The 24,546-nt window shown below is 40.7% G+C and overlaps 1 protein-coding gene across 6 annotated transcripts in view; it reads left to right on the plus strand.

Moving 5' to 3' along the window:
* The window catches only part of LOC134353775 (von Willebrand factor C and EGF domain-containing protein-like), a 383,806-nt gene that overhangs the window by 245,311 nt on the left and 113,949 nt on the right, over window positions 1-24,546 (plus strand). For 5 of the 6 annotated variants that reach the window (XM_063062138.1, XM_063062137.1, XM_063062139.1 and 2 more), the window contains 4 exons: window positions 776-853; window positions 14,941-15,054; window positions 17,086-17,252; window positions 24,240-24,327. In XM_063062138.1, coding sequence (XP_062918208.1) covers window positions 776-853; window positions 14,941-15,054; window positions 17,086-17,252; window positions 24,240-24,327 — 447 coding nt within the window. The remainder of the gene's footprint in view (window positions 1-775; window positions 854-14,940; window positions 15,055-17,085; window positions 17,253-24,239; window positions 24,328-24,546) is intronic. The other variant, XM_063062141.1, reaches the window with a different exon arrangement.

Below are 24,546 nucleotides of genomic sequence, written 5' to 3' on the forward strand. Positions count from 1 at the left end.
TCAAGTGTTGACTTGCAGCTAATAAGTAATGAGAAGCCCCTCTACATGTTCTACACCTGATAAATGCATGCTCAAAGATGACATTAACTTCACCCAGTTTCTTCCATTTCCATCACTACTAATGGGCACAGCTACATTATGCGCACATATTTTCTGTTTCCTGTACCACTTCGCATTACTGTATGTTGCTCTGTTATATTTGAAATCACATCTGCTATGCCTTAGTCCAATGCCTTTAATCCCATGTGTCCTAATCTTTTAAGTTTTTGCATGTGGAAAGCTTTTAGTGCCTTCTGAAAATGTCAGTAAATTCTATCCACTGGGCATCTCTCATGTAATAATTACTTAAATAAGGTCTTGTTCTATTTGCTTGCTATTTTTGAACAATTCCAGTGGGCCTTCGGATTTATGTCTCTGTTTTGAATCCATGTTGATTGTTTTCTTTTTGCTTTTTGTGGTCCTCACAAATGCATTGGTATGTGTGCTTTTGCCACTGCACTGTAATAGTCCCAAATGTTCATAGCTTGTGTTTTATTTTGATTTGAAATTTGGGCAACATTTAGAGTTCTCCAGTCCCAGGTGAACCTTCAGTGTTTATGGAACTTCTGAGCCACAAATATGAATGAAACCTCAAGAAACATTAATTCTACAATGTACCTGTTTTGCACCTGGTCTGACAGTGCTTAATGGAATAACATAAACAAAATTTTAAAAGCACATAAAGGTCTTATTTTGCATACAAGTTTCTCATGCTGTGTTTCATTTATTGTTACAGCTGACCGTATCTGCCAATCTTGCCAGAGTGTATGTTCCCCTGGGTTTAGCCTATTGCCTAATGGAGTTGACTGTACAGGTGAGCACAGCAGGCTCCTTGTTGCAGGACATTGTAATGCCAGTTTTCAAGTTTCAGTTCCAAACTGATTGAGCTTGTCCAATCATAAATCAGTTCCTTTAGCTCCTACGTCAAGCTTTCCTCAAAATCAGTAAATCGCACAAAATGCTGGAGGAATTCAGCAGGCCAAGCAGCATCTATGGAAAAGAATGAACAGTCGATGTTTCGGGCTGAGACCCTTCAGCAGGACTCAAGATGCCATGTATTTTCAGTCAAATAATTATTGCATTTTACCACGTGGCATGCAGGCAATTTTTATCAAGGAAACAGTAGGCTCTGGATCAAACAATTGAGTTCTTCTGGGTTTTTTTTCTACTGATCGAAGGAAGTTTAATGGCATGGTGTTACCATTTATAATGTCTTTTCACTTTTTAGAAGTTGACAGGTAATTCCTGAGAGAGATTTTTCAATAGGAATATTATAGGATTTATAAGACACATATTTCCCATGTGATTTGTTTTTTTTTGTATTTATTTAGTTCCTCTTTTTATGTGACATCTTCAATATCTTACCGTCAGGACATTTAAGAAGTAATTTCTGCAAATAATTTACACTTCCCTAAAATGTCAACATTAAGGTTGAGAAATTCATTATTTTGGCAAAACAATTAATACAGTTGTGAAATGAACTGCTGTCAAAATTTAATCCGTATTGGCTATGTAGTTGAAATTAGAGCAAACAATTTGAAATATGGAATCTGCAAAGCTGTCACTATTAAATCTTTGTTCCTATAAGCAGCAGCTCTTTTAAAGCTCATTGCCTTGTCCCAGTTGAGCATGGAAAACTTGTATGCTTTGACATTTTTATGATGTCACCACTTTAGTTCTTATTTTAATCTCATTTAAGCACTTAGACGTATCAGGAATGTGACTGCTCATCCTGGACATGAATATAATTTTGAGAATTTTAAGCCCTTTAGAGATTCCAGAAAAGTAAAATCAGATTTTGTGGATAAATAAATCCAAGGAAAGTTATTGGAGCATACTAGTATGTAGTTTTCCTGTCACTTGCAACAAAATAGAAGAAAATACTGTCCTGGTAAGGGTTTTCCCTTCCGATCATTCATTGTATATTTTCCAGTTGGTCCAGAACTCTTGTCAACAATTTCCTGTTTTATCAAGAGACTTTGCAGAGTTTATTTTTCTTTACTACATGCTATTTTATTAGTCCATTTATCTTCTTAAATTTCTAAACCATAGGCACAAGTCAACATTTTGATTTTAACAAGCAATTTGTTGGACTCCGTCCTTCAATAAAATGGTTTGAAGTTGTATACTTGATATTGGCACCTAAAGAGACCAATCATTCTTCTGTCACATAATATGCCATTTTTACTTGCCTTTAACTGTACACCAGAAAGTGATTGTATAACAGCAAGGAATTAGGAATGGAAGGTTCTTGGTTTTTCCTTTTTATAAGGGCTAGTTAACTTTTCACTATACTTATTCTACCTGGACATTCCTGTCTTTATAAAGTAATTTATCTCTTTTCCTCATTATCTAAATAAAATTTTAGTATTTAATCTTTTAATCCAGATAATCTTTTAGTAAACATAGTCCGCACTATTAATTTTCTTGCTTTATGGTCTGTTATATTCATGCCTCTCATTATCTTAATTAAATAATTAATGCTTATTGCTCATATCAGTATTAATCACATTGTAGCTTAGATAGATGCCATGCCACTTGCTAGCTTCACATTGCCCAGAAATTCAGCAAAGAATTAGTGGACCAAATATTCTGTAAAAATGTCCACTGTGTCTGCATTTTGTGAGTGACAACTTTGTTTTAACGTTCTCATACAGCAACAGTCTATCTCCTGGTAACAATGGGGAACAGCAGGTCAGGAGAGAATGAGCATTTGGAAAAAATAACATCATTACAAAAAAAAATGATAGAAATTAGTGGGATTGAAAACTAACAAATTAGCAGTGCATTTGCAGTGGATTAGCAAATGTAATCCTGCGGTTCAAGGAAGCCATTAAGAATGGGAATTTTGGAGCCAGTTTATAGAAACATAGAAAACCTGCAGCACCATACAGGCCTTTTGGCTGTGCCGAACATGTCCTTACCTTAGAAATCACCTAGGGTTACCCATAGCCCTCTGTTTTTCTACGCTCCATGTACCTATCCAAGTCTCTTAAAAGACCCTATTGTATCCACCTCCACCACCGTCGCCGGCAGCCCATTCCACGCACTCACCATTCTCTGCGTAAAAAACTTACCTCTGACATCTCCTCTGTACCAACTTCCAAACACCTTAAAACTGTGCCCTCTTGTGCTAGCCATTTCAGCCCTGGGAAAAAGCCTCTGACTATCCACATGATCAAAGCCTCTCATCATCTTATATACCTCTATCAGGTCACCTTTCATCCTCTGTCACTCTAAGGAGAAAAGGCCGAGTTCACTCAACCTATTCTCATAAGGCATGCTCCCCAATGCAGGCAACCCCAGGATTGATGAAGACCAATGCACCGTATGCCTTCTTATCCAAAGAGTCAACCTGTGCAGCAGCTTTGAGTGTCCTATGGCCTCTGACCCCAAGATCCCTCTGATCCTCCACACTGCCAATAGTCTTACCATTATGAGATGTTATTAGAAATGGCATTGTTTAACATACCTTCTCAGCAGTGCATTAAGTGTGATTGTAGATAATATCTGTTAAACTCACCTTACGTTAACTATGTCAAGTTTTGGAATAGCTTTGTGTCATAAAGTAAGCCAAAGTGGACACAGTGAGCTTGGTGAACACAAGAAAGGATTTAATTAAATTTGTGACGTTAATTTACAGCTCTGAAAATGGCTAGGCATGTGCCTTAATTTGCATTATAATATCTACTGACTTCTGTATACATGTCTTCATGATATCTTCTATACAACAACATATACAATAATTATACATATACAATAATTATTTTGCCACTGATTTTGCTTACTGTTGACTCAGGTAAATAATAGTGGTTTCTTTTGTGGATAGTGTTTGTGTTAAGTGCACTTAACACATGGTTTGATATGTAGAAATGGAAGTACAGAATATGACAGCCTGTTCCATAATTCCAAATAACACAGGGAACCGAATGGCTAAGGTAACTATTTTCTGTTGGATCTCTGTGGTCTACAGACCAGGTGCATGTGGATCTCAGTCAATTTAAAAATTAGGCAAGATATGGAGGTCTTTACTTCACGATGTAGCAGTAGTGAAACAAACTGAAGCTTCAGATTGATTGAACTGTCGTGGATGGTGGCATTGCATTAATTCCCTGGCTACCAGCCCTGTCTTTGACTGAACTTAATTGATTTAACATTTTCTCTTTGGTATATTTCTGAAGTAGGCTCTTGCAATTTTAGAATTGATATTTTGGGGGTAAATTGATGTGATGTGTTATTAGAAATGACATTGTGTAACATTCTTTCTTAGCAACGGATTTAATGTATGTAGTTGTAGATGACAGCTGGTAAGTCCACCTTATCACTAGTATAGCATCATAAATCAAAGTGCATGATTTTGGCAACCACAGAAAAATATTTAATCAATTTTTTAATACATATGCATGTGGATATGAGACCATTTTACTTCAAAAACTTTGTCTTTGATTATGAATCATTATTCAGTATATACTGTTTAATTTCCTTTGTGTTATGTTTTTGCTTTGGATTGCATCTGTTTTTTAGTTGTTGGGATTGGGCAGGTTTGGCAATGCTTGCTTGCTGTTTACCTCTTTGTGCGTGTTTAAACTCTTGGTTTTGCATGTGTATGTTGATCCTGCATGGGAATGGCTTTGCAGTGGCTACACTTACTTGTCCCAGCAGGCATTTGGATTGCTGGTACTCAATTATCTTTAGGTCTGAGATGCGCTTAATTGACAATGTCTGCTTATGAGTATTCCTGCCCGTGTACAGAGTGGTCACGATGTATCTCCTTACAAATATCCCGGATAAACTGTTCGAACGAGTAATGCATACAAAATACTGGAGAAACTCAACAAGTCGGGCAGCATCTATAGAGAGCCGTAAACAGTCGACACTTCAGGCCGATACCCTTCATCAGAACTAGAAAGGAGGGGAAGAAACCAGAATAAGAAGGAAGGGGGAGGGGAGGGAGTACAAATTGGCAGGTGAACCTATGTGGATGGATGGGTGATGAAATACGAAGCCGGGAGGTAGTACGTGGAAGAGGGAAAGGGATGGAAAAGAAGGAATCGCATACAGGAAGAAACAGAAAGAAGGGCACCAGAGGGAGTTGTTGGCCAACGGAGAAGAAGAGAGGGGGTGAGCCAGGAAGCCGAATAGGGAATTGGAAAAAGACAGAACTGTGGAGGGGGTAGAAATGCAATGATATTCTATAATATTCTGATTAAATTAAGGTGAGGAGTATTATGGAAACCAAGAACAAATTCTAGCCCCTAGCATCAATGCAAGTGACCAGAAAAACTGGCAAAGTTCATCTTTCTACAGAGAAAAGAAATGAACAAAAGATTCTGCAGATGCTGAAATCCTGAGTAACACACCCACAGAGCAACAGGTCAGGCAGCATCTATGGAGAGGAATAAACAATCGATTCAAAAATAGTAAACACGAGGAATTCTGCAGATGCTGGAAATTCAAGCAACACACATCTAAGTTGCTGGTTAACGCAGCAGGCCAGACAGCATTGTTGTAGCGTGGATGAAATTACCGGAGAGACAGAGTCACTGGTAGATACAAAGAGCTTCTTTGTTCGACACAACAAGGTACAGCAGGTACCTACGTATCGAGACGCTTTCCGCAGAAAGGTCTGCTAGCTAAATGTGGGCTTGATATTTATATGCTAAACACAAAGGCAATCGCTACTTAAAAAGTTACAGACAATGCATAGACAATGCTTCCTATTGAAGCTATATACAACATCACACCTTTGGATTTCATCCTTTCCATCTGATGCCAACATGTCTGGGTTGGTATCCACAGCCTTTAGGAATGTAAGTTAAGTCTACGATACATTTATTTGGCATTTCCCGTGCTAACATAGAAGACAATTAATATTTATAATGTATAGGTGATACTACCTTCAAAACTACAGCATCAGGCACCAGAAGCATCTGGTATTTACACCTTTTAGGAAGCCCATTGTGGTGGACTCAATCCACGTCCTTTGTCAAACAGTTAAAATAGAAGTCTGGTGGCCAAAGTCATTTAAGTGTAAACAAATCATCTATCCAAAAAGAAATCCACTCCAACAAGCATCTCTAGGAAGAGGTACAGTCGACGTTTCGGGCCAAGACCCTTCGTCAGGACTAACTGAAGGAAGAGTTAGTAAGAGATTTGAAAGTGGGAGGGAGAAGGGGAGATCCAAAATGATAGGAGAAGACAGGAGGGGGAGGGATGGAGTCAAGAGCTGGACAGGTGATTGGCAAAAGGGATATGAGAGGATCATGGGACAGGAGGCCCAGGGAGAAGGAAAAGGGGGAGGGGGGGATAAAACCCAGAGGGTGGGCAAGGGGTATAGTCACAGGGGCAGAGGGAGAAAAAGGAGAGAGGCAGAAAGAATGTGTGTATATAAATAAATAATGGATGGGGTACGAGGGGGAAGTGGGGCATTAGCGGAAGTTAAAGAAGTCAATGTTCGTGCCATCAGGTTGGAGGCTACCCAGATGGAATATAAGGTGTTGTTCCTCCAACCTGAGTGTGGCTTCATCTTTACAGTAGAGGAGCCATGGATAGGCATATCAGAATGGGAATGGGATGTGGAATTAAAATGTGTGGCCACTGGGAGATCCTGCTTTCTCTGGCGGACAGAGCGTAGGTGTTCAGCAAAATGATCTCCCAGTCTGCGTCGGGTCTCGCCAATATATAGAAGGCCACATTGGGAGCACCGGACGCAGTATATCACCCCAGCCGACTCACAGGTGAAATGTCCCTCACCTGGAAGGACTGTCTGGGGCCCTGAATGGAGGTAAGGGAGGAAGTGTAAGAGACAACATTTTATATTCCGTCTGGGTAGCCTCCAACCTGATGGCATGAACATTGACTTCTCTAACTTCTGCTAATGCCCCACTTCCCCCTCGTACCCCATCCGTTATTTATTTATATACACACATTCTTTCCGTCTCTCTCCTTTTTCTCCCTCTGACTATACCCCTTGCCCATCCTCTGGTTTTCTCCCCCCCTCCCCCTTTTCCTTCTCCCTGGGCCTCCTGTCCCATGATCCTCTCATATCCCCTTTGCCAATCACCTGTCCAGCTCTTGGCTCCATCCCTCCCCGTCCTGTCTTCTCCTATCATTTTGGATCTCCCCCTCCCCATCCCACTTTCAAATCTCTTACTAGCTCTTCCTTCAGTTAGTCCTGACGAAGGGTCTCGGACTGAAACGTCGACGGTACCTCTTCCTAGAGATGCTGCCTGGCCTACTGCGTTCACCAGCAACTTAGATGTGTGTTGATTCAAAAATAGGAAGGGTGAAAGGTAAAGCTTTAGAAACTAGAATCAAACAGAATCCTTGAGGATTATACAGAAGTCAGAAAAGAACTCAAGAAGGGAATTAGGAAAGCCAGGAAGGACCATGAAGCATCCTTTCCAGGTATGATTAAAGAGATTTCCAAGGCATTCGATACGTCAGTAATCAGCTCCTTGAAATCAATGTTTAAATGCTGGCCGTTGGTAGGTGAAGTAGTTGGGCGTGGAGGGGGAATGAAGCAAGTAGCTTGGAAGTGGTATGTGGAAGAGGTAAAGGGCTGAAGAAGAAGGAGAGGAGATTGGACCCTGGGAGAAAAGCAAGGTGGAAGGGCACCAGAGGAAGATGATGGCCATCTGGGGGAAAGAAAAGGGGTAAGAGGGGAGCATTCTATACAGGTTTGCTTTGGCATAATTTTTCCCTACAATTACTGTAACTGCAAATGAAGGACAGTGCCTGTATGTCCAATCTTAACTGATTATCACTGGGCATTTGGTGTGGATTTTAAATGGACCCTTCTATACTTGAAGTGCATACTGTATAGTAGCTTATGAATTAACTGATAAGGAATACCCTAATTGATGGGACTGCTTGATTAAAGTGTTACAAACAAGGCAGTCCTTCTGTTTTTAAAGTTTGAGTTTAAACACACAGTGGCCATTTTATTAGGTACAACTGCTTGTTAATGCAAATATCTAATCAGTGAGTCATGTGGCAGCAACTCAATGTGCAAAAACATGTTGACATGTTCATGAGGTTCAGTTGATATTCAGACCAAACATCAGAATGGAGAAGAAATGTGATCCAAGTGAATTTGACTATGGAATGATTGTTGGTGCCAGACAAGGTGTTTTCTATATCTCAGAAACTGCTGGGCTCCAGGGCCTTTCATGCAAAAGAATGGTGCGAAAAACAAAAAAACACATCCAGTGAGTGCCAAATCTGTGGGCGAAAATGCCTTGTTAATGAGAGAAGTCAGAGGAGAATGACCAGGCTGGGTCAAACTGACGTGAAAGTGACAGTAACTCAGATTACCACACATTACAATGGTGGTGTGCGGAAGAGCAGCTCTGAATGCACAACACATCAAATCTTGAAGTGGATGGGCTACAGCAGCAGAAGACTATGAACGTGCAGAAATACAGTTAATGGCCACTGAACATCTCACTCAAGGGAACCATATATCAGCCGTCCTATTTATATGATCTTTCCAGAATTTTGGTCATGAAATTAAATTACTGAAGTATAAGGAATGCTTCAAATTGCACACATTGATTCAGGTTTCCTTGTTAGAGTTTCAAAGAACTTGCATGTCATATCTCGTAGTACCCATGCTTAAAATAGCCTGGCTGAAAAATTCCAAGAGAATTTTTACTATTACTTTTGTTTGGTTCAATGCCAAGGTTCAAGGACTTTTAACAATTTGTTTGATTGGTTGCTACAAAAGAATTCACTTCACCGAAGTTGGACAGGATGAATATTCCAGTTCTGGCTCTGGTCTTCCATTCCAGTGAAAATGCAACATTTTCTCTGATTGCCCGAGGCTGCAGAAATCCAAGTGTAAAAGTTTATTCTTTGGATATGCGTACTACGTCTGTGCACCAAAGAATCTGTTTAAAAGCAAATTTTGTTCCAAGGATCTGTAAAAAGCAGCCTCTTGAGGACAACACAGACACAAGGAAATCTTCAGATGCTGTCCCACTCACTATAACTCCTTGCCTGCTCTCCACCCTCCAGGCTCCCCTCCCCCCTTCTCTCTCTCCCCAGGCTTCCCATCCCATGATCCTCTCCCTTCTCCAGTCTGGTATCCCTTTTTCCAATCAACTTTCCAGCTCTTAGATCCACCCCTTCCCTCCTGTCTTCTCCTATCATTTCGGATCTCCCCCTCCCCCTCCTATTTTCAGATCTCTTACTATCTCTTCTTTCAGTTAGTCCTGACGAAGGGTCCTGGGCCGAAACGTCAACTGTACCTCTTCCTATAGATGCTGCCTGGCCTGCTGTGTTCCACCAGCATTTTTTTTGTGTGTGTTTCTTGAGGACAATATAGTAGTCCTTTTCAGATCAATTCCAAGACTCTCAAACAAGTGTTTTATCAAACAGATCAGACAATAACAACAGAAAGACAAGGTGCTTGATATCATCAATTTTTGCATTCTTTAACTTCTGCCCCTTCTCATCTTGAAACTGTTGCAGCTTTTGACATGGTGTTATTCTGTCCTCCTCTTGTTCAGCTGGTTAGGACTATGGTCTTAAGTAGCCAGTCGAAGGCATTGAAGCATCTCCAGTGGCTTTGTACCTATCTGTGTGAGTGAGCTACAGTCTCAAGCTTGCAAGCTTTGGCCTCTCTTGTCTCTTATCCATCTTTTTTCAATGCAGAGTAACACTATTCCATTCACTCTGTTTGTACTAGCTCTTTCAAAAAGAAATTTAGTTTTATTCCCCTGCTCTTTCATCACATTGCTGTAGACTATTTTCCTCAAAGTGTTTAACCAATCCTTATATGAAGGCTGCTATTGATTCTGATTCCACCATCCCATCAGGTAACACATTTGCCCATTTTGTTTCGCTTTTTTCTCCTAGTTGCCTACTTCCATTCATAGAGTTCAAATGAAAACTAGGCTCTAGATTACCATCTGTACAACCTTGAAATAAATCGTAGAATAAATGTTTTACTGAATATTCTACAGAACAGAAGGTATCAACATCATTCTAAAGACATAAGGTAACTCCACATGTACAATGCCAATACTTACTTCTGAATACTCAGTCCAAAACAACAATTTGTTCCTCTCTCGAGGTGTTGCCTGACCTGCTGAGTTCCTCCAGTACCTTGTGTGTGTTTCTCTGAACACTAATAATGTCTTAACCTTTCCATTGTCCCATTTATCCAGTATCTAGTCCTGATGCAGCAAGTTTTTTGTCAATTAAGTAATGTGAAGTTTCAAAGACATTGTTACCATCCACTTGCCCCTGAGTCCATTTGCTCCCTCTAGGTCTTGTTTTAGGCTGAGCTTTCATGTCTGCAGCCTTGGCTTTCCACTTGCTCTTGATTTGTGTTCCAACCTTAGATTAGTATCCTCTAGACCATTGATTTCCCCTTCTGCTAAATTGCCTGAATCTGGTCTTCTGTCATCCATCCATAATAGAATATAAGGAATAGAAGCAGGAGAAAGTAATTTGGCCCTTTGAACCAGCACGGGCATTCAGTAAAGTCATTTCTCGTCTTTCTCTTCAGCGTTGAGGTAAAAGACCAGACATTTATTCCTATTCCTTCACCAATACAATATCCCCTGATTCCCTCATCTGAAAATCTTTTGATCTTTGTCTTGCCAATACTGAATAACTAAATCTGCACGGACATCTCAAGCACGTAATTATAAAGATTTCCTCTATTTTGGTGAAAAAGTATCATCTTTCCTTTGAATGGTTGACCCCTTATTCTGAGATTGGCATCCTTGGTTGTGGACTCCGTAGTTACAAGTAGTTATAATTCTACCCCACAACACACATTGCCACTTAGTTTTGTATTAGCAGCATAGGGTACAGCTGATCCCCTCATCCAAATCATTGACTAAGCAAGACAGGGGAATAGCATTAAAAGACGAGGCAATACACAAGCAATAGCTTAGGTCAAAGAATTATTGCATTGTTAACAGCTTATTTTGTATAATTTCAAGGCAGTTAAAAACAACAGAAAAGATGTTTCAGCCACTACCGCCAAGGGAAGTTACAAAACAGAATTAGATCAAGAGGAACATAATATAATATGGTGTTGAAACTATTATTTATACTTTACTCCAGGCATGATGTTTTCAACTCTCTCTGACCAGGTTTCAATTTCCTCTCTCAATGAATTAGAGCTCAAGTAAAACTATAAAGATAATATCTCAACTCCTACATTGTTCCATTCACCTAATAACTTATGATGCATCAGCACTGAACTTTTGTCCTTTTTGTGTTCAGATCCCACCAAGGCATTGCCTACTATTACATCACTAATCTCTTGCAGACCCTTATCTATCTCGACCATCCTCCAGCCTTGTACTTCTTTCCCCATTTCATTCTATTCCACAAAAGATTTCATCATTGTGAGTCTAGCCCTTGGAATTCCCTCTCTCTTTCGTGCTTTCAATTTGCTCTTTTTCTTCCTTCCTTCTCACTGTTTCTTCCCCCCTCTCACCCCTCCCTTTTTCTTCTACAGCCCTTGATCTCATTATCTCTTCCTTTGGCTTGATAAAATTTTTGTCTGATTATGGTTCTGTGAACTGCTTTATGTTCAATGTAATTTGTGGATAGCCATTTATTTTCCTGCACTTCTATTCATTTCCACATGTGGAATTTCCGTGTTTTCTTTTCAATGTTGTGTGCCGCTCATGGAATACAAAGAAGAACGCCAGTGGGTGACAACAATAGTGGGATGAGAGATCACAACACCTCTGTCATAAATTAATCTGCTCTATAGACATGAAACTGCGGATAAATACTGGTGAAGCTGCGGGCTGCCTTGTAACTACTTTAAGGATCACTAACACTTGAATATATTGCTTTATACCACAAAATCTTTGAAGTCTTCCATATGTCACATGCAGAGGTACCCTGCTTGCAGATGACTGGACAGGATAGCCAAATAAGTGATGATATAAATCACTCCAAATCTTAATTAATAAACTGTGTGACTAAGTATTCTACAAGTCCGGATATAGATCTCTGGCAGAAAATGACTCACTGCCCCTAGTTTGTGTCTGTCTCAGATCAGCCATGCATAATTTACCATAGTGATAAGATATGTACAGTGTGTGCTTTATGTAGTTATCAGCATTAATTCACACAGTCTTCCTTACTTCACTGCCAAATTCAGTGGGAGGGAGAGGTGGCCATGAGCTGGAATTTTATCAGTGTGCTTTGAGAAAGCTTTTAAGCACTTGGCACAGATTGTACAGATTCAAGCTTTTTTTGTAGACGCAAACAAGATCTCAAGTGGCTGATGAGAGGTTAACAGACTACTTACAGTTTGCCGATTATAAGAAAAACTCTTATTTTCCCCCCTTTTCTTTGTCAAAGCTGTTGATTCATGCCAAGAAATGGTTTCACAAGTGTGCTTCAGTACCCTATGCTAATGGCTGCTCTTCATATATTAGCATAAACTGTAGATATTATATTTGAGGTTGTTAACTGCTTTGAAAGATAGACATAGCAGGGGGATGTTAAAATGTACAGAGATAAGATCAGGATGTGGAATAAAGCAAAGCTTTTTGGTTGCTACTATGTATGGGGACAGTAATCCAACATTTTCCTCTTCTTGCAAGAGAGTTTTCCTACATTGTTTTCTCATTTGCTTCTGTACAAATTTGATTTTTGGTTCAGCTGAACAACTGCCTGTTTGAGTTTTAAGTTGTTCAGTTAGAAGCTGGCACAGGATTCTGATAGGATCTCAGCATAAAAGAAATGAATGAATATTGCTATTCCAATTGCGTAGGCCTGGCCTTTATTGTATCATTATATTTATTGAGATTCAGTACAGAATCAGCCCTCCTGGCCCTTCAAGCTGTGCCTCCCACAACACACTGATTTAATGATAGCCTAATCATAGGACGATATCCAATGACCAATTAACCAATCAACCGGTTCGCCTTTGGACTGTGGGAGGAAACCGGAGCATCCGGAGAAAACCCCAGCATTTCGCGGGGAGGACATACAAACTCCATACAGAGGATCCGGGGATTGAGCTCCCAACTCTGACAGCCCGAGCTGTTATACCATTGTGCCAACTGCAATGATACTATGCTACCATGGTGCCAATTACTAACCTTAGCTGTTTGCAATCCAGGTTTTTGTGTGTATTCTTTTATTTTTTTTCCCCATATTCCAACTTCCAACCTTTCCTGGACGCAAAGGTTGGTGGTGTTGTGGATAGTGTGGAGGGCTGTCAGAGGTTACAGCGGGACATCAATAGGATACAAAACTCGGCTGAGAAGTGGCAGATGGAGTTCAACCCAGATAAGTGTGAGGTGGTTCATTTCGGTAGGTCAAATATGATGGCAGAATATAGTATTAATGGTAAGACTCTTGGCAGTATGGAGGATCAGAGGGATCTTGGGGTCTGAGTCCATAGGACACTCAAAGCTGCTGCGCAGGTTGACGCTGTGGTTAAGAAGGCACACGGTGTATTGGCCTTCATCAATCATGGAATTGAGATTAGGAGCTGAGAGGTAATGTTGCAGCTATATAGGACCCTGGTCAGACCACACTTGGAGTACTGTGCTCAGTTCTGGTCGCCTCACTACAGGAAGGATGTGGAAACCATAGAAAGGGTGCAGAGGAGATTTACAAGGATGTTGCCTGGATTGGGGAGCGTGCCTTATGAGAATAGGTTGAGTGAACTCAGCCTTTTCTCCTTGGAGCGACGGAGGATGAGAGGTGACCTAATAGAGGTGTATAAGACGGTGAGAGACATTGATTGCGTGGATAGTCAGAGGCTTTTTCCCAGGGCTGAAATGGCTAGCATGAGAGGGCACAGTTTTAAGGTGCTTGGAAGTTGGTACAGAGGAAATGTCAGGGGTAAGTTTTATTACACAGAGAGTGGTGAGTGCATGGAATGAGCTGTCGGCGACAGTGGTGGAGGTGGATATAATGGGGTCTTTTAAGAGACTCCTGGATAGGTACATGGAGCTTAGAAAAATAGAGGGCTATGAGTAACCCTAGGTAATTTCTAAGGTAAGGACATGTTCGGCACGGCTTTGTAGGCTGAAGGGACCGTATTGTGCTGTAGGCTTTCTATGTTTCTATGTCTATGTTTCTACTTAATGTAAGAATTCAGAGAATAAGCAGCCATATTCCTCAAGGAGAAGGGCCAGAAGAATTTGTTTTGGAACTCAGTGCAGAATTGGCTCAGGGATGAGATGTTTGTTGGCAACCATCTGATACTCAGTATCTAGACCTTGGATTCAAGACTGAATAATCCACATGCTATATTCCGTAACTTCAAAACATTAATCCTATTCAAAGGAAACACATAAGTCCAAGAAATGTGGGTGTAACTTCATCTTTACTTTAAGCAAGGTGCCCACATATCACGTGGTAGTGTGATGACGTATGCAATGAACATATTTTTACATATAACTGGTAATCAATAATTTAAATGAATTTGAATGCTTAATCAATGTATATACAGGATTACTCAAATATTACTGAAATATTAAATACTTTAAATATTAAATCCTAAAAATTCCATAAATCCTCACAAGACAATGTCTTTAATACTTTCTGAATAGACTAAATCAGGGATTATTGCTACAGCCTCTGCCATTTGAAATGAACTCTTCATGGTCACTAACCGATCAAGTTCTGCACTGAATTTCAGATTCCATGCAGTACTGACAGTATTTTTTTAAATATGATTCTGATTGGTTTGGTGTCTCAGTAATAATAAAGTGTGAGGCATCTTTTCCATGTGTTCGATAAACCTTCAATAAATTGCAGGAATGCCAGCCCAGCTCTGAACCGAGCTTGCAACTGCTCATCTGCTATTCTTCACTTTCTCCATGCCTGCTAATATTGTACTGATGTGAGCGTTGTTGAAAGCCTACATATTGCTTGATATGGATCATTTTATTTTCTCAGATATTAACGAATGCCTGTCCAGCCCATGCTCTCATCATTGCTTTAACACTGAGGGAAGTTTCTACTGTACTTGTCCGGATGGGTTTCACCTAAACGTGAACAACACCTGTACAGGTGAGTACAGAGAGAATGTACGGAGGACAATCAAGCAGCATTCCTTTATATGCTAAGTGGAATATGACAAGAATTCAGGTAGCAATATATTCAGGGGTGAAAACAAAGTGTTGCACTAATCTTCTGAAACCTGAGGTGATATGGTTGCTTTAATCTGTTGAGGAATGTTTCTTGTATATTGTGTTTGGGGGAAAAAGTGGCCAGACTTTTTAAATAATCATTTCCTCCTGCTGGAATAGAAATCAATGCATGTCAGTCATTTTCCTTTGTCGTTCCATTCTTAAATATGGAAGGATTAAGAAAAGCTGAAAGTAGGCAGAGGTTAAAACAGCATCTTTTTAAGCCCATGTTGGGTCATAGGGCATCAACAGCAGATTACCAGAGTGCTCTGTCCTGGGCCTGTCTTTCAAGTTGTTCCCAGGTGTAATCCATCTTCTGTCTTCTAAGCGAAGATCCTTCTTCTCCCAGGGATGAGGTCTTTGGAGGTTCTCTTGTTCTTTTTGTAGCTGTGTGATTTTATGGGATGGTTTGCTAGCCCATCACTTCTCCTTTTGCATCTGGGCTTTGGACCATCCTTGGCAGAATTCATAACAGCATTAGAAGAGAGTTAAAGTTTTACATTCATGATCTCTCCCTGTAAATAGGGCAAATTAGCACTGAAGTCATTTCTCAGTGGTTGGAAAGGAGAATATTAAGTTAAATTTATTTGTAGTCCAGGAGCAGTATTGATATGATACTTGCCCAAAGTATCAATGTGTTACTGGAATAGGGGTGGGCAGTGGTGGGAATTAGAAACATTGTGAATTGCGTTGAGGAACTTGTGTCAATGTGCAGTACTTAAACCAGAAGGACCCAATTCCAGTGTTATTTAAAGGAATTTTAGCACAGTTCAAATGCTATACCCTGTTTTTGAAGTTTTTTTTTACCAGGATTACAACTGAGAGTTTTGGTTAATACAGATAATTGTTATGGTGGCTGAGATTCTTGATCAACTCATTTCTCTATGGAGATTCTCCTGAGAATTCTCATCAGACAAGAGAAGGATAGCCAGTGGTTGGTGAAGAAGCAAACAGGACTACAGTAGAGGGGAGGGATACAAGAGGTGCTACTATAGCACATCTGGGGGTTCAGAACATTAGAGTAATGATTTCTTCAATTTCAGCAATCAAGTCTCCTGCATCATGGCCAATTGGCAAAACTAATATCATGGCATGTTGCAGTCTGGACAACTAGAATCACTGGCTTTCTCTCCTTCAATTTAATTTGTGAAGGCCTATGTTGTATGCAGGGTGATGAAATGAGATTTGAAGAATCAGTAAAAACTTAATTTTGTCTCTTCCAGTCCCTTTCAGATTGCATAGGGAATAACAATAAAAGGTCACTTTTGCAATATGAACATGACTGATGTTGACACTCATTGCTTTCCCAAAGGATATCCACAAACAACATTGTAGGGCCCTTCTCAAATCCTGGAACCATTGATCCCCACAGACTCCATTAGCTGCTTTTCCACCTGTGGTAAACTGGCACATAACACTGACAGTGTATCTAACCTTCTGTTCCTACTTTCTCAATAATTGTCATTATACTTTCATATTTTGCAAGTGCTCCATGCCTCCCCATCTCCATTCTTTCTAGCATAAATTAGTTGCATACAGTGTACCACTATGAAAAGAGGTACAGTGATGTTATTGGCATATGACTTGTACTGCTTGGACTGAAGAGTTTCCTAGGATGTTCCCTTTGAAGAATGAGTTTAAATTAGTTAAGAGAAAGATGAATAATTTCAAGCAGAGAATGCTTGGAACTACTTTCTTAATGGTCACTGGACAGTGTTTCAGAATTGTGATGCAAACTAATTTCATGAGTTTGTGCCTCTACATTTACTTGTTCTTCTAACCAGATAATTCTGCCACTTGTCCTTGTTCCATTTGCATTATCTGGAGATCTAACAATCACTCTGCAGTTTTAGATAGAAATATTACGCCCTATCAATATATCTGTACTGAGCTTTATGACGTTGTTTTACAGAACGCCCACCTGCCCCAGTTGCAATAATGGAATCTCTCAAACAACCTTTCCCAGCTGCTATTCGAGCCACTCCCTGGACACCACCAACATCCTGCTGGCATAATGGGAACTTGCAACAGGATGGTAGTACCTGGACAGTGTCGGAATGTGTTGAGTGCACTTGTCGGGTAAGAGGTTGCAAGTACTTACTTGATTTCTGTGGGGTGGTGAGGCTGTCTCAGCTGTATATGACCCTTGCCCTTCAATTTTGGAAGATGAGCCGGGCATGGTGCAGACACTTCACAAGAGGATATCCAACTTGCTTCATCCCTTAGGGAGTCTAGGCTGGGCACCATTCTGCCTTGATGCTCCCATATACTTTTCAGTGATTGAATTGCTTATTTAAATTCATTGCCCAGGAAGACTCTTGTAAGAAATTTCCATTAATTATATTAGAGAGAATATAAATGGCAGAATTGTAGGTATATTGAAGAAACTGATTAACTTATAAATGCTTAGCACATTGATTTCACTCTTCCATCCTCCACATCCTCTATACATTATTTTGGATTTTCTATTCTCAGTGCACTACAACCCCCATACTGCAACCCAGATGATAGATGTAAATTTGGTTGTCCCTAAGCACAGAGCTCCCAATTTTTGATTAACCCATGCTCAGAGATTGCAATGCACACCTATAAGCTGTGTGTTGCCTGCTAATTATACTGATTTCCACATGCACCCATCACTAACCATGGTTGATCGTTTGATTGGGACTCCCCGAGTAATTTGCTAGGATCATTTAAAGTTGGTTTGCACTAGTTAACGCTAAAATAAAAGTAAACTGTTGGAAACACTCAGCAGATCACAGCACATCTTTGGGGAAAGAATCAATCACATTAAACTGGGAGAAGCAGAGCTCAATGCCAGAAGTGGAGCACTGAAATCCTGGATGCTGATTCACATATATAAATCTCCAGACCAGTGAGTGTAACTTTCAATTAACATATCCCATCCAATGCATTCAGAGATTTTATGACTGCACTTAGTGAATTTACCACACCCGAGTGTTCACCAATTAACAAGGATAGTACCTAGAACTATAGAATTGCCAGAATATACATATCCACTACTTCAAGTAGGCTTCAATCATACCAGTGCCCTAGAATAATTGTAGTAACCTGCCTCAGTGATGGGTCCAGCAACACAACAACATGCACTGAGAGGCTGGTCAGGAAACACCTGCTTGAGGAGTGTCTTGGATCTACTCCAATTTGCCTGCCATCATAACAGGTCAACAGCAGATGCCATTTGACTGTCTCTTCACTCAGCTCTGGAGCATCTGGACAGTGAACATGCATATATCAGGACGCTTTTCCTTTAATGGAGCTTTCCATTCAACAATATTATCCCCTCAAAGCTAATCAATAAGCTTCACGACCTATTTCTAAATACCTTCTTGTGCAATTGAATCCTCAACTTTCTCACTTGCAAATCCCAGTCAGCTTGGATTGGCAAAAACATCCCCTCCACAATCACCTTCAGCACAGGTGCACCACAAAGCTGCGAGCTTAGTCCTCTGCTCTACTCACTTTATACTTATGATTGTATAGCTAAATACAGCTCCAACACCATATTTAAATTTGCCAATGACACCATTATTGTTAGTTGAATCAAAGGTGGTTACGAGTTGTCATATAGGAGTGAGATTGAAAATTTGGTTGGAAGATGCCACAACATCAACCTTTCATTCAATGCCAGCAAAACGAATGAGCTGATTATTGACTGCAGGAGGAAGCAAATGGAGTTCCGTGTATCAGGTCCTCATTTTGTGATCAGTAACTTGGAATTCCTTGGTGTTATCATCTTGCAGGATCTGTCCTGAGACCAGCATGTAAATGGCGCAGTTGTGCCTCTACTTTCTCAGATATTGGCACAGATTCAGTATGTCATCTAAAACTTTGACATACTTCCATAGATGCACAGTGGAGAGTATCCTGGCTGGTTGGATCATGGCCTGATATGAAAACACCATGCCCAAGAATAGAAAAGCTTCCAAAGAGTAATGGTACAGCCCAGCCCATCACAGGAAAAGCCCTCCCCACCATTGAGTATATCTACAAGGAGCACTGTCAGAAGAAAACACCATCAAGGACCCCCACCATCCAGGCAATCCTCTCTTCTCACTGTTGCCATCAGGAAGGAAGTATGGGAGTCTCAGGCCCCACACCACCAGGTTCATGAGCAGTTATTACTCTTCAACCATCAGTCTCCTGAACCAGTGAGGATAACTTCACTCACCTCAACACTGAACTGATCACTGAACTCAACCTATGGACACACTTTCAAGGACTTTACAACTCATGTTCTCTGTATTATTTACCTACTTTGTGTTTATTATATTTTTATTTGTGCAGTTTGTCATCTTGCCAGTCTGTGTGTAGTTTTCAATTTATTTATTTGCATTTCTTTGTTCTATTAGGAATGCCTGCAAAAAAATGTATCTCAGGGTAGTATATAGTGAAGCATATGTACTTTGATAATAAATTTGCTTTTTGAAATCTTTTGGAACATCATTCAAATAGATGGTTCAATACATTCAGACAATTCGTATTCTCTTAGAGACTGATGCCCAAATGGAAATGTGTAGGACTAACCACAAAGGGATAGGTTACAGCATGAGGTAATCTTCACGGAGAAGGCATTACTGGAATCTTCATTGTCGAAACTATGGCCAGGAGAGGGCTGAAACCAAGTAAAATAACCTTATCATCTGCCAGTTGTTCACACATCCCACCATCTGCTAATTATTAACTGCCATTTCTTCTGCTTTAAAGATAGGAAATGGGTATACAGATATATACCTTATTTTTGTTGTCATCAGCTTTGTGATATGCAAGGTGAGCAAACTTGCAGGGCATGATGGGGAAAAAACATGGAGTCCATGATGGTAAGGAAGCAAAATCACCTGATGATACACTCACAGTTATCAGCTCAGATATTAAATCTGCACAATTTGGAACAATAAAGGGCACAAAAGTCGGATTGCTGGAGTTTGATGTTAAGCATAGATTCTGTCAGAAATGACTCAGATAAATATTTGCATACGACAGCTTCCAGAAGAAGGCTAACAAATGAGCTCATTTGCATCACGTTATAAAGCCACTATTTGCCAACACAATTTTGTGCATGATTTAAAGCGGAACTTTTCAGATATGGCAATGATGCCACATGATGACGGATGGACATTGCAGCTCTCGATCCAGCACGGTTGGCTGCAACCCAGAATCTGACTGCAGCAGCGTGAGCTCAGATTGCTGTCATGCTATGTCAGTTTGCAAGTTGAGATGATTGCTCCCATGGCTCGGGACTGCAGTGTTTAAAGGAAGCGAGAGGATATGACAGCAATGTGTCATCCAGCTGGATTTGTTAAAGTGTCAGCCTGGGGAATGGTGAAGGTGCAGACCATTATACAACACATGTAGAAGAGTTATGCAATGAATGTGGAGCACTGTAAGCCCTTGGGCAGAAAGCATGGTTATTTGTTGAAAATGGTTTGGTAGAATAGATGAAACTGACAAAACTGCAAAAGGTGACACATTCCTGTCTCACAAAGTAATATCCTGTAAGGGGAAGGAGGATTGCACTGGTTAATCATGGCAACATGTTATGGACTATTGACTAAACTTATAAATATACCTCTTCTGAATTACTCTCACTGCAACCTGCAGGCTGTAATTTCCCTTTAAACAAAATACTTTTGAACTGTCTTAATGACCTAGTGATTTCATGATCTTCTGAAGGACTCAGTGAACTTAACTCTCAAGCCTGCGGATACGGCACCTTTCAGTGGATGAAGGTACTTTACTGTACATCACTATAGCTGGAAAAGAGGGAGGAGGAGAGGACTCCAAGCCAGGCTGGAACACCAAGCAGTGGAAGTTCCTGTGCCCAGCAGCTTGTGAACAAATGTACAGTCTCTGTAGAACAAGCTTGAGGACCTAAGGGCAAGATTGCTGTATCGGAAGGAAATGAAGTGTTGTGTTCTGTGTTTCACGGAGACATGGCTAACTCTGAATATGCTGGATTTGATGATCAGACTGGAGAGCATCTTAATGCACAGGATGGAACGATCTGCTGATTGAGACAAGGCAAAAAGGTGGGGACCTGTGTTTCAGGTTAACTTCTCTGTGGTAGTCGGACTTTTTCTTGGTCTTGTTGCACTCTTGTTACGCTGACCTGGAACATCTAATGATTAAGTTCCATCCATTCTACTTACCATGATAGTTGCCCTCCCTGATTCTGACCACATTTTACATACTGCCAAAAGCTGGCATTAATCAAGATATTAAAAGCTGCCACCAAATTGTTTATTCAATATCGTTTGCTGTCACAAACAAAATCAGCCCATCCGACGCATTTCAAGTCATAGTCGGGGACTTCAATCAAGCTTGTTTGAATAACTCTTTGCACAATTATCATCAGCACCAGGGTCCCCAACACACTCAACTACTGCTATACTACAATTAGGAATGTCTACTTTTCCACGCCAAGACTACACTCTGGGAAATCTGATCAATTGACTGTCTTTCTCCTAGCATACAGTCAGAGGCTAATGAACAAGGCTCCAGAGAAAAACACAATAATGAGTTGATCACGGGAGTCGGAGAAGTGGCTACAGGATTTCTTTGAGTCAATGGCCTGCAAGATGTTCAGGGATTTATCAGAGGATCTGAATTAATGGAACTAATGAAGACCATGGTTGTCATAGACTTTATTAAAACATTTGTGGACAAGAGTATTTCCACAAAATCATTCAGTCATCTTCAACCAGAAGCCATAGATGTACCATGAGATTCGCAATCTGCTGAAGGCCAGATCAATGGCATTTAGGTCTGGCAACCAAATAAGACAGTGGTCCCCAACCTCCGGGCCGCGGACTGATACCGATCCGCGAACAAGCTAATTAATTAGGTGCCGGCCGCCATGTAAATGTCGGCCCAGATCAGAGGCGATTGCCAATTGCACAACAGATCCACAGCAAATGCCACTTCATTGGCTCTTCACTCAAACCTAGAACATCTGGACAGTAAAGATGCATACATCAGGATGCTCTATCGACTACAGTTCAGCATTCAACTCTATCATCTTCCAGACTAATCACCCGGCTTCAGGATATTGGCCTCAATAACTCCTTGTGCAATTAGATCCTCAGTTTGCTCACTTGCAAACCCCAGCCAGTTCGGATTGGCAACAACATCTCCTCCACAATCTCCATTAGCGAAGGTGCACCATAAGACTATGTGCTTAGCCCCCTTGCTCTCCTCGCTTACGCGGCTCCAGGCAACACCACTGTTGTTGGCCAAATCAAAGGTGATGATGAATCAGCATAGAGGAGGGAGATTGAAAATCTGGCTGAGTGCAGCCACCACAACAACCTCTTACTCAATGTCAGCAAGACCAAGGACTTCAGAAGGAGGAAACCAGAGATCCATGAGCCAGTTCTCATCGGAGGATCAGAGGTGGACAGGGTCAGTAACTTGAAGTTCCTCCTTGTCATTTCAGAGGATTTTTCCTGGGCCCAGCATGTAAGTGAAATTACAAAGGAATTATGATGCCGCTACTACCTTAGAAGTTTACAAAGATTCGGTATGAAATTAAAACTTTGAAAAACTTCTATAGCTGTGTGGTGGCAAGTATATTGACTGGTTGTATCATAGGCTTGTATTGAAACACCAATGCCCTGGAACAGAAAACCCTGCAAAATGTATTAGATATAGCCTAGTCCATCTCAGGTAAAGCCTCACAACCACTGAGCACATCTACACAGAGCATTGCCGCAGGAAAGCAGCATCGATCATCAAGGACCCCGACCACCCAGGCTATGCTCCCTTCTTGCTGCTGCATTCACAAAGAAGATACAGGAGCCTCAGGGCCCACACCACCAGATTCAGGAACAATTATCCCTCAATCATCAGGTTCTTAAACCAGAGGGGATAACTTCACTCAACTTCACTTGTCTCATCACTGAACTGTTCTCCCAACCTATGATCTCACTTTTAAGAACTCTTCATCAATCGTTCTCTATATTTATTCATCATTTACTTATTGTTATATTTACTCTTTGTTGTCTTGTGCACGTTGGATTCTTGACCGTCTTGTGTGCAGTCTTTCATTGATTCTATTGTGTTTCATGGTCTAACTGTGTATGTCCGCAAGAAAACAAACCTCAGGATTGTATGTGGTGACTTGTACGTACTTCGATAATAAATTTACTTTGAGTTTGAACCTTTAACTGTCTCCACATCAGAATTTGAGCGCCTGGCCAAGAAAAAGAGGAAATCCAGCTTAAGTTATCTGCATCTTAAACTCTTCCGTCATTTAAATTGAGCACATTCCGTTGTGTTTTTGGTATGGAATGCTCAGACTAAATTGAGAGGAAAACATTCCCTCTGTGTTAACTTGCCTAGCCTTGTATGATTTAACTAATGATAGCTGTCATGCTCTAGAGAATGGCCAGAATGACAAGGGTCTGTACCTTATCGATACAGTTCTGTTCATGTTCTTTGCTTTTCAAACACCCAGATAATGGAGGAAATAAGTTTTATGTGGATTCCCTGGGATTGCAGTTAAATTGGCTGCACGAGGAACAAGAACAAAGCCTGGGAATTACCTCTTCTGTTGTCTTTTCTCCTCCCATATCTGAACACTGCATTTAAAGTTACACGTTATTGCCAATGCTCTGCCGTCCAGGACAAGAAGTTATGGTGTCGAGTTCAGCACTGACACTGCTGACAGTACTGTACCCTGTCTGAGATACTAACACAAGGCCAATGATGGATGAAAGAAAGAAATTACAAGGCACTACTTCAAAGAGAAGAATTCTCCCCGATATTCTGACCAATATTTTCACATCTGTTAACCTCACTAATACAGATTACCTGTTATTTCATTGCTCATTGTGTGTTTTGTTTGCACAGATTATCTGGTGGTTTCTACAGAACACCTGTTGCCACGATTCAGCAGTACTTATCTAGCTTCAGACAATTTAGGACATAAAATCTGATGGTATAAATACTTGCCCTACCTTGCTGCCTTCTCCTTTCCCTTTAATATATCAGTAAATGCATAGGAATTTAATTTTGTTTTCCCTTCTATCTGTTTACCTCTGCTAGTTGGGATTAGTCTCATGCACCACATGTCCACCGCTGCCTTGTATCAAGACGGAGATGGTGCCAGGGCTCTGCTGCCCTGCTTGCAAATGTAAGTAAATTCTTTAAACCTAAGTTATAGATGAGTGTCACAAATGCCAAGAGTTCTCCATCTTTCTTTTTTGACCCCTTCCCTCTTGAGAACACTGTGTTTCTCTCAGATGTTTTCCCTGACACTACGGTTTACTGGAATTAGGGAGTTTCAAGTCTGTCACCTGGTCTTTTCCAAGGCTAGTTAACAAATACTTGAGGACATCAGTTAAAGGATGGG

Source organism: Mobula hypostoma, chromosome 11 (assembly GCF_963921235.1).
Source record: "Mobula hypostoma chromosome 11, sMobHyp1.1, whole genome shotgun sequence".
In the NCBI taxonomy this organism is placed as follows: Eukaryota; Metazoa; Chordata; class Chondrichthyes; order Myliobatiformes; family Myliobatidae; genus Mobula; species Mobula hypostoma.